The sequence below is a fragment of the Podarcis erhardii genome (assembly GCF_964252035.2).
Source record: "Podarcis erhardii genome assembly, chromosome: Z".
NCBI lineage: Eukaryota > Metazoa > Chordata > Lepidosauria > Squamata > Lacertidae > Podarcis > Podarcis erhardii.
In genome coordinates this window covers 11,169,279-11,184,217 of record NC_138504.1, presented here as the reverse complement: position 1 = coordinate 11,184,217, position 14,939 = coordinate 11,169,279, and the positions used below count along the sequence as shown (strand labels likewise).

The 14,939-nt window shown below is 42.9% G+C and overlaps 2 protein-coding genes across 2 annotated transcripts in view; one reads left to right on the top strand and one right to left on the bottom strand.

Annotated features, from left to right (window-relative positions):
• Positions 1–2,182, bottom strand: part of ATP1B4 (ATPase Na+/K+ transporting family member beta 4) — an 80,003-nt gene extending 77,821 nt beyond the window's left edge. Inside the window, exon 1 of the mRNA XM_081848137.1 lies at positions 2,125–2,182. Within this exon, the coding sequence (XP_081704263.1) occupies positions 2,125–2,167 (43 nt within the window). The 5' untranslated portion in view covers positions 2,168–2,182. The remainder of the gene's footprint in view (positions 1–2,124) is intronic.
• Positions 2,183–2,577: 395 nt separating this feature from the next.
• On the top strand, positions 2,578–14,161 carry NKAP (NFKB activating protein). Its single transcript, XM_081848126.1, has 9 exons — positions 2,578–2,922; positions 7,033–7,113; positions 7,539–7,615; positions 7,980–8,030; positions 8,758–8,806; positions 9,484–9,599; positions 10,020–10,095; positions 11,035–11,184; positions 11,337–14,161. The coding sequence occupies exons 1-9, from the start codon at positions 2,642–2,644 to the stop codon at positions 11,509–11,511; spliced, it is 1,056 nt and encodes a 351-aa protein (XP_081704252.1). The 5' UTR covers positions 2,578–2,641; the 3' UTR covers positions 11,512–14,161.
• Positions 14,162–14,939: the final 778 nt, after the last annotated feature.

Here is a 14,939-nt window from a genome sequence, read left to right as displayed (position 1 = left end):
AGCTACAAGTGATTGCCAAAGAAGGCGGCTTTAACTGAAGTGAATCAAATAACTCTACCTATTATACTTCAGCCCAGTAAATGTTCACATTTTTATTATTACTCCTGTAAGACAGGCTTCTAATAAAATTTCTCTCAGTTGCCTAAGGTGCTAATGATATTTCATCTTTCGCAAAATGGGAAGGCGTAGGGAGAAGCGTTATAAGCACTGTAATTTCTTTAGTCTCAAACACATAATGAAGAACGCTTGTTGAACTGCACTAGGAAAGCTCTGTTGGTTAGAGCAGTGGCGCCCAATTAGGGGTCTGGGGATCCCTGGGGGTCTGCAGAACACACCCAGGGAGTTCGGGGACCCAAATTATATTTGGGGTCATTTTTGCATGGTAATATCTCAAATTTTATGGTCTGTTTAGTGCTGTGTGATTTTTCAACAAACTGGCCAAAATAGGTTTGGATATCACATCACGATAACAATTTTGACCCAGCAATGCCCAGCAATATATTGCTCCTCACGCAAGGGAGAGCAGGGCAGCCAGTTTCAAGGCATCGCTGATACCACATGATGAACTCAGCCCTTAACATTGCTGATCTGAGCTTGCCTTCCTCATGCTGAGGGAGACAAAGGCAGCTGATAACACTGCAGTCTTACCTCACACTGAGGGAAAACAGGGTATCTAACTGTGAGGCGCTGCCTTTCACTCATGCTGACAAACAGAGCAACTGATCACCTTTACTTCAAGGCACCATGGCACTATCTTCCCTGGCACTGAGGTGGAGCAGCTTTTCTCAGTCAGCAGGAAAGCAGCAGCAGCCCCACTGGACGTGCATCTTAGCTGGCTGCCACTGCTGGCTGTCCCATTGAAGGGGGCTTGATGCACCACCCATCCCCATCCCATCCCCCTCAAACAATGTGGTGGAGGTGACTCCGCTTCCTCTTCTCCCCCCCCCCAACCCATTCTGATCTCCATGACTGCTCCTTCCCTCATCCCCACGCCTGATCTGCACGCACCCCACCCACTGGATCTATGTGACTGCTCCTTCCCTCACCCCCAATTTCAGGTATCAGAATATTGCAAGGTTTAGCAATATGTGTCACAAGGTTGAAAACCAGATATTGCTCAGCCCTAGCCTGTTTTTCAGTATACCTAAAATCCTTTGCTTATTAGGCACTACCCCACATTTTGTTCAGAAAATTGCTTTTTGAAAATAGGGGGTCTGTGGCTTGGCTTTTGAAAAATAGGGGGGTCCCTCAGTAATTAGCTAATTGGGAACCACTAGGTTAGAGCATGGAGCTGATTACACCAGGGTCGCAGGTTCAATCCCAATACACATCCCAATACACATTCCTGAATTGAAGGGGGTTGGACTAGATGATCTGCAGGATCCCTTCCACCTCTACAGTTCTATGAAACTACTTCCTAATTATGTTGTCTACATTTAGGGTACAAGAGAAGTATTTGTGTAGCTTCCCAACAATGTTCTCTAGTAACTTTTAGGATCCAACCTATCCTGAGAATCACATTCCAGAACTTCAAAATGAACAATGAATCTGCCACCTATCCTGCACATATGATAGGTATCAAAATGCTGACTATCAAAACACTGTTTTCCTTTATGGGTTTTGTGGATCTCAGCCCTGGTAAAGCTTAGCTGGGAAAACAGAATTGCCAGTTCAACTAATCTGTAGAGATAAAAAGTTTTATGAACGTATGGATTTGTGTGTGTGTGCATGTTTGTGTGTTTGTGTGTATTTATATCTGAGAGACTCTTATGTGGTAGGTGTGATAACAGGTACTGAGATGGTTCTTAACGCCAAGAGAACTAATTTTTATTCCTACATTTTGCTACCCAGAATCAGAAAACGTAACAAACCCTTTAGTTCTTAGTCCTATTTTTTTTAAAAAAATGATCCCCAATATTTGGAGAAAGGGTATCTGCACCCCACAGAAAAGAAAGGCGCGCAGCAACCCAGCCAGGACCTTGCTTCGCTTTTTCTTTTATCCAAAGGGGTTGGGTCAAATGGTCCCTAATAAACCTCCCCCCTCCCCACCTTTCTCAGTTGCTTGCCCGGCTCCTTAGCCGCACCTCCGAAGCGCAATGAACTGCGAGGAAAGGTTGTTCTCACCTGGAGTTTGGCCTCCCGCCTCGGTCATGGCGCCAGCCTCCATTGCTCCTTAGGGGCTGCAGCCCATCCAAGCACAAAGGAACCGTCTCTAGGAACCATTGCGAGTCACCTTGTAGCAGCACGAGCGCTATACGGTGTTGCGCCCGGATGCAGAGGGTAACCGTAGAGATAAAAAGTAAAGAAACGTAATCTACGTAATATTTGACCCGTGAATATTATAAACGGCATCATTCACACAGAGGCTAACTATATATATATAAAGAGAGAGAGTGTGTGTATGTGTCTTTATTTTTTAAATGCCACAGAAAATAGAAAAAACTAGTCGCTTAGAGTTAGACCCATCAATATAGGATATCAAACGCTTCACGGAGGAGTTTGAAAACAGCGCCGGAAGTGACGTGAAAGGGGAAATAAAAACACACACCGACGCCACATCCGGCGGAAGGAAAAGGCCTCTCTGTTGACCGTTGGCGACGCTTCCGCTACTCGAGGCGTCGGAGGACCTCCTGCCGAGGCCATGGCGCCGGTGTCCCGCTCGCGGAGCCCAGAGGAGTCGCCGCCGCCGCCGCCCTCACGGCGGGATCGGAGCGGCAGCTCAACCAGCCCTTCCCCGCCCAGGTCCAGCCGGAGCAAGAGGTCCCGAGCCCGGTCTCCGTCCCGGTCTCGGTCCCGCGAGCGCGGCGGCGGCGGCGGTGGCGGCGGCGGGTTCCGTCAGCGGCCCGGCCCGCTTCACCACTTCGGCCACCGCCATGGCCCAGAGCACTACGGCAAGGAGCAGGAGGAGTCGCTGAGGCAGAGGTACGTGAGGAGGCTTGCTTGCTGGCCTCATCCGAGAAAGGGTCCTGGCGGGGTCTCCCCTCTTGAATATCTCCCCTTTTGAATATTTCATCCCTTCCTCCCTTACCTGTTTAATGCGCCGCTTGATTGAGGCTTGCAAAAAGATAGCAGCGCCGAGGCACGTGCCCTCCTTTATAAACATCGGAAGGTTAAATAAAGTACCAAAAGAGAGAGAGGAAAGTTACATGCAAGCTGTGCAGGAAAAGGTGCAGCCTGCAGGAAAAGGTGCAGCTTCGGCTGAGGCTTCCCTTTCCCGCCCCCTCCCCGGGTACCTGTTCCTTTCCCCGCTTTTGCTAGCTGCAGCTACGAAACGGACAACTGTGAAATCAGTGTGGAGGAACTCAACCCAGGGATAAGGAACTTGAGGCTCTCTGGATGTAGTTGGCTGTGCAGACTGGAAGTTGGTGCCCGGCAACATATGGAACGTCCCATGTTCCCCATCCCTGATCTATACAAATCAGTGTCCAAGTTTAACCAGTTTCTCATAAAAAGTTAACACAAAGAGTGGTTGTGCCTTTATGTGGTTGTGGTTGTGCCCAAGTCTTTTCTCTCCCACCCTTTCAGAATGTAGGTATATGGTTAGTTTTGCCATATTTGCAGATCTCCGTTCTTCCCTTATTTCTGTATACCAGAGTTGCTGTTAAAAAGCACAGAAGCAGGGCTGTTTTGGGGTTTTTATGACAATCTAATTCTAAACCATAACAAAACCATTTGTGACATAAGATCTAATATGTTGGCTTTATACGGGTTCCAATCCTTATTGGGACCAGGTTGCTGACAGCCTACCGCCTTCAGAAGTTTTGATCATCTTTGACTTTAGAGCTTGGGATGGGGAAGAAACATGAGAATGGGATCTTCTTGGTGGCAGCACTTTGCCTGTGACAAGTAGTATTGCAACTCATTCCCTACCCTTGTTATATCATAACAGCTAGAAGGTTATTACTATGACTCCTAGCCATGGAGGTTTAAGGTGTGATACATGGTGCAGTTTAAACTGATGAAGTGATGGCTAAATTGACTTCAGTCTCAAGCATAAACCCTGTTCATACCTGCATGAAGTAGGTTTCTTTCAATTCAGAAAGGATTTGCTTTTGAGTACATATGCAAAGGTTAGGTCGGGTAGTGATTTTGATTGGGCAACATATCACTAAATGTTAGTCCATTGGTGCAAGCATCTTGTATGTTGATTTTGCTGTTGTGTAACTTTTGTTCTGATTTAAAACAATATCTTTATTTTTATTTATATCTTTTTTGTACCACTTTATATTCTTAAGGGGAGAAAATATCAGAGCAGTTTACAATGTATTAATACATCAAGTAAAACAATCCAGAATAAAGTCATGGATAAAGTATACATCCAAAGCAATATAATTAACAGGAAACTTAAATATTATTTTAAAGATTTAAAAATAAAACTTTACTAAAGGAATTCAGATATAAAATGCACATTTAAACCAGCATAACTAACAAGAGACTAAAATATTATAACCACATAACGTTGCTACTGCCACTGCTGCTAATTCTTCCAGTGGGGTTTCATGGCAGATAGCAGTTGTGGAAGTTCAGGCTTGATGACCTAAGAGACAGCCAAGATGGTCTTTGGCCTCTTCAGAAGCCTCAGCTTTAGTAGCTAGAGTCAGTCAAGGCCCTTCTCTCCCAGGCCAAGTGGCAAAAGGTGTGCAATGAAGGGAGCAGGTGCCCCAGGACTCACAGTTAAGATGAGCCTTCAATGATCTCACCTCTCTTGTGACCTCTGGACATTAATTTGTCTAACCTCTTTAGCGTGTTCAGCACTGCAATGCATCTAAGGCAGAGCTCTCCAAATTTTGTGTCGTGACTTGTTAGTGTGTTGGCTGCAATGCATAGGTGTGTTGTGCAAATACTCCCTGTGCTCCTCTCTGGATTAGTTTAACCTCCGGTTTGCTAGTAAAACTGAATTACTGTGTAGCGAAATGATGCATGTCCAAAAACTGTATCACCAAAACGAAATGTTTGGAAAGCTCTGATCTAGGGAGATTGTTTTCCCTTTAAGAAAAATTTAAATACTGTTACTGATAAATTAAGTTGTTTCTTGCCTTAGCAGTTCCATTCAGCTGTGAGGAACCTTAGCCCGGGTCCAAACGCAGTCTTCCTGGACTCCCTACATCATGCTCTCCTTCCCAGACACCCAAACTTGCACTGTTCACACCCTCCTTGCTGGCTTAAATGTATCATTGAACTGTGATAAAGCTTCTTAATTACCCAGTCAGAGAGGTGTGTGTTGTATGTATTAAGGATGGGCAATACTGTATCTGGTTTTCAACATCACAATATATCACCAGCTAAATGTCGCAATATCTCAATATAGCACAATATATATCTGTGGTGGCGGAGGGCCTTGCTGGGCCTCCCTGCGGGGGCAGAGAGTCCTGCCATACCTCCCTGCAGCAGTGGAGGGTGCGCAGAGCCGTAGCTAGGTGATCTTGCGCCCCTGGCAGAACCGTCCAGATTCTGCCCCTTACCCATGGACAAATTATTCTTTCCGCCTCTCCTCCAACCTCCCCCCATTCAATTCACCCTCTATTTCAAAAGCTTTTCTTATGAGGCAGTAATTGATATTTTTATTTATAGACATATTTTAGGCCGATTTTGCACCCCACTCTCGCCTGCGCCCCTGGCGGGGGCCCACCTCACTACCTCCTAGGTACAGCCCTAAGGGTGCGCAGTGCTTTCCTGCAGCAGCAGAGGGCCTTGCTGGGCCTCCCCACAGCGGTAGGGGTCCCACAGTACCTCCCCACAGTGGTGGAGAGTGCACTGCACATCCCCGCAGCAGCAGAGGGTGCTGCTGTAGCTCCTTGTGGTGGTGGAGGGTGCGCTATGCTTCCCTGCAGCAGCTAAGGGCCTTGATGAGGCTCCCTGTGGCAGTGGAGGCCCTAAAAAAAATGTAAAAGTAGATTTAATAAAAATTGTAAATGAACTTCCATATATTATATTTAATATATTTTTCAACTAACTTATGAGTAGTTTAAGTGATTTACTAGTCAAGTTGCATCTGCTTCCCCACATAGAGGTGTAAGTGGAATACAGTATGTGCATGCATAAGCCCCACTGAGTTCAACTAATACTGACAAACACCCTCATCATCATTCTCACACAGTACCCAACCTCCCATTTCAGCATAAGGCAGCCAGCTAAATCTTCTACCCTCCACCACCCCCCCAAGGCCCCCCACCCAAGCCCTCATCCTACCAATCGCTCCCTTTTTATCAAAGGGAGGGAAGGAAGGCAAACAAGCAAAAAGAGAGTCTCCTTTAAACTAAAAAAAAAAATCACCCTTCTTAATATGGAGGAAAGCTTTTTAGGGGGAACCAACAACATAAACAGCACCAGAAAATAAAAACAAAAACTCTTCCCCCACCCTTTTTTCCACTGGTGAGGGAAGAAAGATGTGCTTTCCAGTTCTTTGTTTACTTTGCCTCTTTGATTGACTAGCTGTGGGGGGTCCCTCCTGGATTGCTAGCAGACTGAGCTCTTAAGTGGACCAGTGAATCTGAAAGAGCTTGCTGGTTTGTGTGAAGGTTTTTCTTCATTTCTCATGGGTTAGGAGAGAGGAGGGAAAGAGCAAACAAAGCTGGATACACTTTTCTACAAATTATTATAATGGATACTTTGCAGCAGTATTGGTATCTGCTGCAAAGTATCCATTCAGCTGAGGTACTTTCTGGAAAACTGTCAAGTCTCTGCCTTATTGAAACACTTATCATGTTGTTATTTTGATACAATATGGCAATTTATTGCACAGCCCTAGTGTGTGTGTGCAGAAATCTCTTGACTGTTTGCATGACAGGAATATAGTCTACTTCGCAAAGCTAATATTGCTCTACCCATTTTTGTCTCTGACCCCATTCCCCACTGGCATGTGGGCCCCAGAAGGTTGTCGGTGAGGTAAAGTGGTTCTCAGGCTGAAAAACAGTTCCCCACTCCAGCCACCCTTTTGCTCTATAGCAACGCTGTCTCTTATCCCTGTGTTGTGCTTAATTTTTATACATGGAAAATATGCCCTGGGTTTTAACAGAGATGCATCTTTTACAGGCGATTAAACGAGAGAGAGAGAATAGGTGAACTTGGAGCACCTGAAGTTTGGGGATTCTCACCAAAGGTTCCTGACCCAGAGTAGGTTTGTGGTTTTTTAATAAATAAATAAATAAATACTTCTGTTTTCATTGCTGTAACCTGTCTTGAGGACCTTCTCCTGAATTCTAATAAGGAGGATGGTGATTACCTTTTTCTATTTTGTTTTGTTGTCCCCCCATGTTGGCTTATTTAGCATCATGGTTTTGTCACAAATGCATTTTGTGTTCAACTTTGCTACATTCCTAAAACCAAATTGTAGAATCCCTTGGCATATTTAGCCCCATATATATAATTAATATTTTAAAATCTGAACAGTGGTAAGCTCTCATACAGAAATTTATTTTATTGAAATACTTAACACTGAAGTCTTTATATGCTTTTGACCGCAGCTTTTCAAATTATGATGATATATTTTGCACTTCTACCTACACTAATATTGTTTTGTGCTCTGCCTTTAAATCTAGCTCTGATGAACACACTCCTGCAGAAGATGAAGATGGTACATCTAAAAAGAGCAGCTCTTCTGATTCCAGCTCAGAAGGTATTTTGCACTGATTTGGTGGCATTTGGGTAACATCATTAGTATTTGTAGGGACTGAGTTGTCTTTCCTTCCTAGAACGAATGCACTCCAAATGGAATTGCTAAAGTAAATTGCATCAATAATAATTAAGGTCGCCAGTTCCTGACTCGGTGACCCTTCCCATTGCCTTAACAGTTGTCATATTATTTGCAAATGATGTCTCCCACCCATATGCAACAGCAGTCCCCTACCTGTTCCAGAAAGCAAGGCTGCAGCCTGGCCTCATAGGTGTAGCAGATGCAATCTGTTGGTCAGGAAGTAACAACCCATAGAGTGGACTGTTTGACTTGATTGTAGAAACATTTCGTTTTCAATTCTTTTCAGAGGAGGAGAAGAGGAAGAAAAAGAAGAAAAGGAAGAGAAAAGCTGCTTCACGTATGTGTGAACCTGTTGTGCAAGACTTGTGTTCCCAGCTTGGAATTGGCCTCTTTCTTCTTTTGAGCTGCGCACTTAAAGGGGATTCTCCCAACCCACCTACACTACAGTTCAAATAAGGAATAGCAAATTCCCATAGTCTTTAAAGTCATATTTATTATTCCATTCATTCTGAAGTATTAACTTCTTCAGTTATCAAGAATTTTGGCAGATTGAGAATCATATCACAATAGCCCCATACTAACATTGTTCCATTGGACCCTTAAGCTCTCAGGAAGATGAGCTACAATTGAATGATATTGCATGAATGTTCATAAATCATAGTGGGGTTTTTTAAAATGAATATCACGTGTGGCATAGTGGTGCTGGGCCCTCCAGCTCCCATTAGCCTCAGCCAATGCAGGGGAGATGACAGCTGCAGATTCTCATCAGGAAAGCTGCTGCTTTTCCATTCCTATTGTGAATAGTCCAGGACTGCAATGCATTATACACTGGGGAATAATTAAATTCCTTATTCAGCTGCTATGTAATGTATATTAGGCTGGGAAAGTGAGTAGGTGGTTCAAAGTTACCCAGTCGGCTTCCTGGCTGATTTGGAATTTTTGTTCTGGTCTTCCCAGTCCTAACCCAACACCATTCACACACCGATTTTCCACCCTTCTTTCACTCAAACATATTATGCCTTACCCCTGCTTATTTTTGTTTTTCTTTGTTATTAACATTTCAGGTGATGAGGAAAAAAAGAAATCCAAGAAGAGGAAAAAGAAGCATAGGAAGTAAGAGCTGTTTTTTTAAAAAAAAAACTTGTAAAATTGCGGAGAGTTTGTGTGTTTCATAACACTAGTATCAAACTCCTGTTTCCCCAGCTACTATGTTGTCACCAAGAGAACTCTTGACTCGGCTTTCAACTTCTGCTTTTTGTTTATTTCATTTTGCATTGTTAATTTCTGTTTTGGATTTTATTTTCCTTTCCTTTTGGTCTGGTTATTGTCACCAGTTATGCCAATAATGTAGTAGAAGTTTTGTTAGTAAATAGATATGGAACAAAACTAAGGCCACATTCATCTGAAAGAAAGCCTCACTGAACTTGATGAGAGTGGTTTCTGAGTTTGTGTTGTAAAGGAAAAGAGAAGGGGGACCAAATGTGTTTATGCTCTCGGTGCTTCACATCTTCCTTGTGAGCAAGCTTTGTGCTGCATTGTGTGTGTTGTTGTTGTTTTTTATTTGGCCCCAAAAAGGTTTTTTCTTGGGTTATGGTTTTCCCCCCATAGCATCCTTTATACATATGGCTTTTCTTTAACCCTTTCATTGATAATATTCTTTATATTGATATATTGATAATATTCTTGTAAGCGACACGAAGCCAAAACATTTCTTCTTGTTCTTACCAACCTTTCTTCTTCCTTGCTTTGATTTTACATATTTATCCCATTTCCCTCTCACTTCTCAACAGAAAAAAGTCCAAGAAAAGAAAGAGTAAAAAGAGCAGGAAAGACTTCAGCGAGTCAAGCAGTGAAGATTCTGATGACGATGAACAGCAAGAGGATGATCTCTGGATTGAGAGATCAAGTAGGTTTTGAATGCTCATAGTTTCTTGGAAAAACCTGCGCACAGGAGCAGCCTTCACTGTTAGATTGGTCTTTGTTAAGGAAAGGCATCCCTAAAGAGATGTCAACTGAAGTAGGCTTAAATTTATTCCTTTTGTAAGATGGTTATTTAGTTTATATGTATACTCCACCTTTTCCAACAGGAAAAAATCAGGTGGGCTAATAAAATGAATATGCCATACAAAATAGAGCAGCCCACTCATGCAGAGTGGCTGGCTGCTGATGGAGCTCAAAGTGGGAGGGTCAAGGTGGCAGTTAGGCCAGGCAGACCCCACAGAAAGGTTGGCAATGATAACATTTGTAGTTGGGTTAAAAAAACCTGGTTAAATAATGCATTAGAGAAGGTTTTGGCTTCATTCTTCCTTTTATTGCTTTCTTGCAGAAAATGCAGATGCTGTGGATTTCATAGGACCAGAAGCTCCCATTACTCATGCCTCTCAAGATGATCGGCCCTTGAAGTAAGTGCTGCACCTTTAGTTTATTTCAGCATTTGAAATCCAAGGTAGCCCAGGAATCCAGATGCAGTTCTTAACTGTATAGCATATTTAGATGTTCACAGAGCTCAGATAACAGAGCCTATATAATCCTTAATAATCCTCAGCAAGCATCCTGTAAGTTAGATCAATACTATGTTTCCTGTACAGTGGTACCTTTGTTCTCGAACTTAATCCATTCTGGGAGTCTGTCTGACTCCTGAAACTGTTCAAAAACCGAGGTGCAGCTTCTGATTGGCTGCAGGAGCTTCCTGCACTCAATTGGAAACCACGTCAGACGTTCGGCTTCAGAAAAAACGTTCGCAAACCGGAACATTTCCAGGTTTGCGGCATTCGGGAGCTGATTTGTTTGACAACCAAGAGAACTGTTCTGGAGCCCCATGAAAACTTCTCTATATTTTGCTGTGACATTTGCTTAAACTAGATGTTCTTACACTTCCTTTTCTAACATGTCTCACCTTGACAGTGAAGGGAAACAGGTAGCAATGTGGAAAAGAACAAACTCTGGCTGCACTGCTTGTCCCAGCATTTTCTTATTGTTGCCCAGACAGAATGGAAAGCTTAACAGGAGGAAATCTAGGTGGAATAATGAGGCCAAGATAATTACGATACCTCCTTTTGTCCTGTCTATCTTAGAGGCACTTTGTAAGGAAGCTAGGATTGCAATGGTGAACTGAGATGAGATCCAAGGTTCTGGCTTCCCTTACCTATCTAGGACATCTTGCAGAAAATGGGCCTGAATATGAAATAATACTTTTAAGTTATCTTGCTTTGTCCTTTTCAGCTTCTCTGTATCCATAGCTAGAGAGAGAAGTCAGCGGGGCTTTGGGATGCATATATATATATATATATATATATATATATATATATATGTGATGTAACAATCCTGTCTTTTTCTTAAAGCTATGGACATGCTTTACTCCCCGGTGAAGGCGCTGCCATGGCGGAATATGTAAAAGCTGGAAAACGCATCCCTAGGAGAGGTGAAATTGGTCTAACCAGTGAAGAAATTGCATCATTTGAGAAGTCTGGCTATGTGATGAGCGGCAGCAGGTGAGTGTTCTGGTGGGGATTGCTGTGAAATTTTGCTGCTGTTATACAGTGTAGGGGGTAATGGCTAATAGAAATTGAGCTAGTAATGAAGGAAATCTTCTCTTCCTGTTGAACATTACTGGTTTTTTGATGCGCATCTTGTTTCTCTTCAGGCACCGGAGAATGGAAGCCGTGCGTCTGCGTAAGGAGAACCAGATCTACAGTGCAGATGAAAAGAGGGCCCTGGCATCTTTCAACCAGGAGGAGAGGCGGAAGAGAGAGAACAAGATTCTGGCAAGCTTCCGAGAGATGGTCTACAGGAAAACCAAGGGCAAAGACGACAAATGAACAGGATGCTCTTCTTGTGCATATTGACAACCGTCCTGTTACAGCGATTCACAAACAGGTGTCCAGCATCACAGCCCTACTTGCAGGGTGTACTGCTGGTTGAACTTCAGGAAATGGTTTATATGTATCAATAGGAACCTTGACAGGTGTATGTGGATAGCCTGTTCACAAATTTGCTGTATGGCATTAACAGCAGCAGAAGGACAATTACCTAAATGAAATGAGACAAGGCTCTATTGCAAACTATCCCAAAATATTGCTAGGAATCCAAGGAACTGTGCCAGCTGGTGGATTTAAAAGACACTTTGTAAAATTCTGAGCAGCAAATCAAGACTTGTGGAACTGAAACTTGGCATTTTGTTAAGGTTGCTTTGTTTTCAGTCCTAAGAGAATGTTGAGTGTACAGTACGAGTCACAGAGTGGATCAGGGTGATCTTCCAATGGCATTAGATAACCAAATAAATGTTGGTGCGTGTGTGTATATATATATATATATATATATATATATATATATGGGAATTCATGGGTGCCAACATTTCAAGTTCTGGGCAAGTACTCTTTGGTGAGAGAACCCCAGCAGGGAGTTGGAAGTCACAATATATTCAGCAAAGTAAAGCATGGAAATATAGGCTGTTTTACCTTTAAAATATGCGCTTTCAGGTGAGTTCCAAATTTTCCCTCTTCCCCCAGAATGGGATATGACCACACATTTGACAAGTTAAAAGATTGTTTACTAACAAACTCTCCAAAGGTCAGATTCATGTGCTCTTCCACACATCAGTCAGAAAAGTTGCACAGGCAGTAAAACTTAACTTAGTTGCAAAGTGATGAAAGTTCCTAGACATAGGAAGTGAATTGGCCTAGGAACTGGCATAGGAAGTGAAGAGTAGTTTGTGAGAAGCCATGCTGCTAAGCTGGAGTAACCAGTTCAAACCTCTTCACATGCTAAGGTGCTCAGGTAGACTGGGAGGAAATGATAGGTTTGATTCCCAAGGTAAGGGAACTGACATAGCTAAGCCTGGCAGGGCAGCTAACTCTATTGTATTAACCATTTCATGCATTAATTAGACTTAAGCATGTTGGTTATATGGGGCTGGTTATCCCACAATAACAGATGGTGCAAATTGATTGTACCATTGATTGCACAAAGACAAAAAGTCATTAACACAGCCTTTTTAAGCTTCAGAACAGATTTGTTTGTTGTATATTAGTGAGACTTGATTCTCTTTTACTAGATTTTAAGTGACTTAAATTATAGTCTTTTTCAGTGGCTCTGATTCCTTGTAAATATAGTTGGAGCAGCTCACTTTGGTCAGATTTGTACATTTTAAGTATTAATATATTTTATAATTTTAATAAGAAGCTGTATAATGCTTCAGTAGAGTGTCTTCCAGTGACTAGCCTGTTACTGAGCCAGCAGTGTAATGGGCATTTCTCTTAGTACAGATTTGCTTTCATCATCCTCTACATTAACTAGTATGGGGAGTCTGACTGATAGCTCATCAAGAGAGAGAACTATTTGAAGATTGGAAGCATCCTCCTATCTGACTTCATTGTGCAAATAGAGTTTCAGTGGAACAAAACAGGTTAGATATCCACAGGCTTTGATGGGCTGAAAACATGACCCCTATTGTAGGCAAAGTCTTTATGCCAGTATTGAAATGTGTCTGGCATGTGCCATCCACTGTGACTTCTGAGCACCTCTGCTTTTCAGAAGCCTCAAACCCAGGCCTCCCAAGAAGCCTCAAACCCAGCCTCCCAAGTTCAGGGGACCCTCAGGGGCACAAGGTACTGTGATGCAAAAGTTGGGAGGGAGTGGTGAAGTCATAAAATGTGTACAGGGAGTGGGCTTGATGTGCATCCTGTGTACCATTCCTTTCACAATTCCAAAACCATGTATTTCTGGAAAGTTACATTTAAAATTGTTTCCCTGGGTGCACCTTAGTTGTTTTTTATCTATGGCTTGTCAGTTTCAAGCCATGACTCGCTCATTCTTTGAAACAGCTATAAAAATAAACACTTCATTTGACAGTGTTTGAAAGCACTTGCCATTTGGAAAATTGGAACCCGGGGCTGTGGCTCCCAAGCAGGTCTTGAATAAAGATCACATGTCAACGGCTTAGTGTGCATGTTGCAGTCTATGGTACTAACTTGCTATTACTCAAATAGGTGAACAACTGGGACTGATGAGAGCAAGAATTCCCAATAATAAAATTGTGGGATGTAATCCATTGGTGCAGTCAAATGCAACATTCCTTGTTTTCCTAGAGTGGGCACAGGCAGGGGGACATCCAGTCAGTGTAACTTCCTATACCACCGGTCGGGAGCTCCTTCCACTGCTTGTGACCTGGGAGATGGGCATGGCTCTGCCTCACTCCTTAAAAGAGCCGAGTCATGAAGCCATTTTCTCACTTCCTGTTTTTCTCTTGTCTTCCTTGCTGATCTTTTGCTGCCACGCTGCTCTCCTGCAACCATTTTCTATTCTTCATGTAATTTTGCTGTCTGCTGGCTCTTAGCCAGCAGCACAAGTTCAGTCTCCATATGAGATGAACTCACAGTTTCTTTGTGTAACTACCAAGTAAAGTCTGCCTTTCAGGAATCATATTGTGAACTGAAATGTGAGTAAACTTTTTGTTACTTTGCTCAGAAAGACTCTCGTATCTTTATTTTTTTCAGAGGGATTAAAGGCAACACCAGAAAATAATCTTAACTACGAGATTCAAACGAATCTGCAAACTAGCTTCCAGCTATATTGAGGGAAATTTGCTCTGCTACATCATAATACTTAATCAATACAGTGGTACCTCGGGTTAAGAACTTAATTTGTTCTGGAGGTCCGTTCTTAACCTGAAACTGTTCTTAACCTGAAGCACCACTTTAGCTAATGGGGCCTCCCGCTGCCGCCGCACCCCCAGAGCACAATTTCTGTTCTCATCCTGCAGCAAAGTTCTTAAGCCGAGGTACTATTTCTAGGTTAGTGGAGTCTGTAACCTGAAGTGTCTGTAACCCGAGGTACCACTGTATATCCTTCCCTACCATCCTTAGCATTCCCACAAAAACCATTAAGCATATTTCAATGAGTTTCAAGAAAAATAATACATAAAACATTTTAAAAGGTAGAGGAAAACAAAAATAACAATACAACAGTAAAATATAATTAAGTATTCCCAATAGTAAGGGATAATGGGAGTTGTTGTCCAAAACATCTGGCGGTCTAGCTTATGACACAAAGTGACATGCAAATTCCCTTAAACAGAGTTTTGCAGACATTGGCAGTGTGGCTATATCTGTGTAAGCAAAGCTTCGTTTCCTAACATGGTACCCTCCAGATGTTGTGGAGTACAATTTGCATCTGCCCCAGCCAGCCTGGTGAATGGTCATGAATTATGTAGGGAGGGGAGCACCACGTTTGCTACCCTTGGCCTACA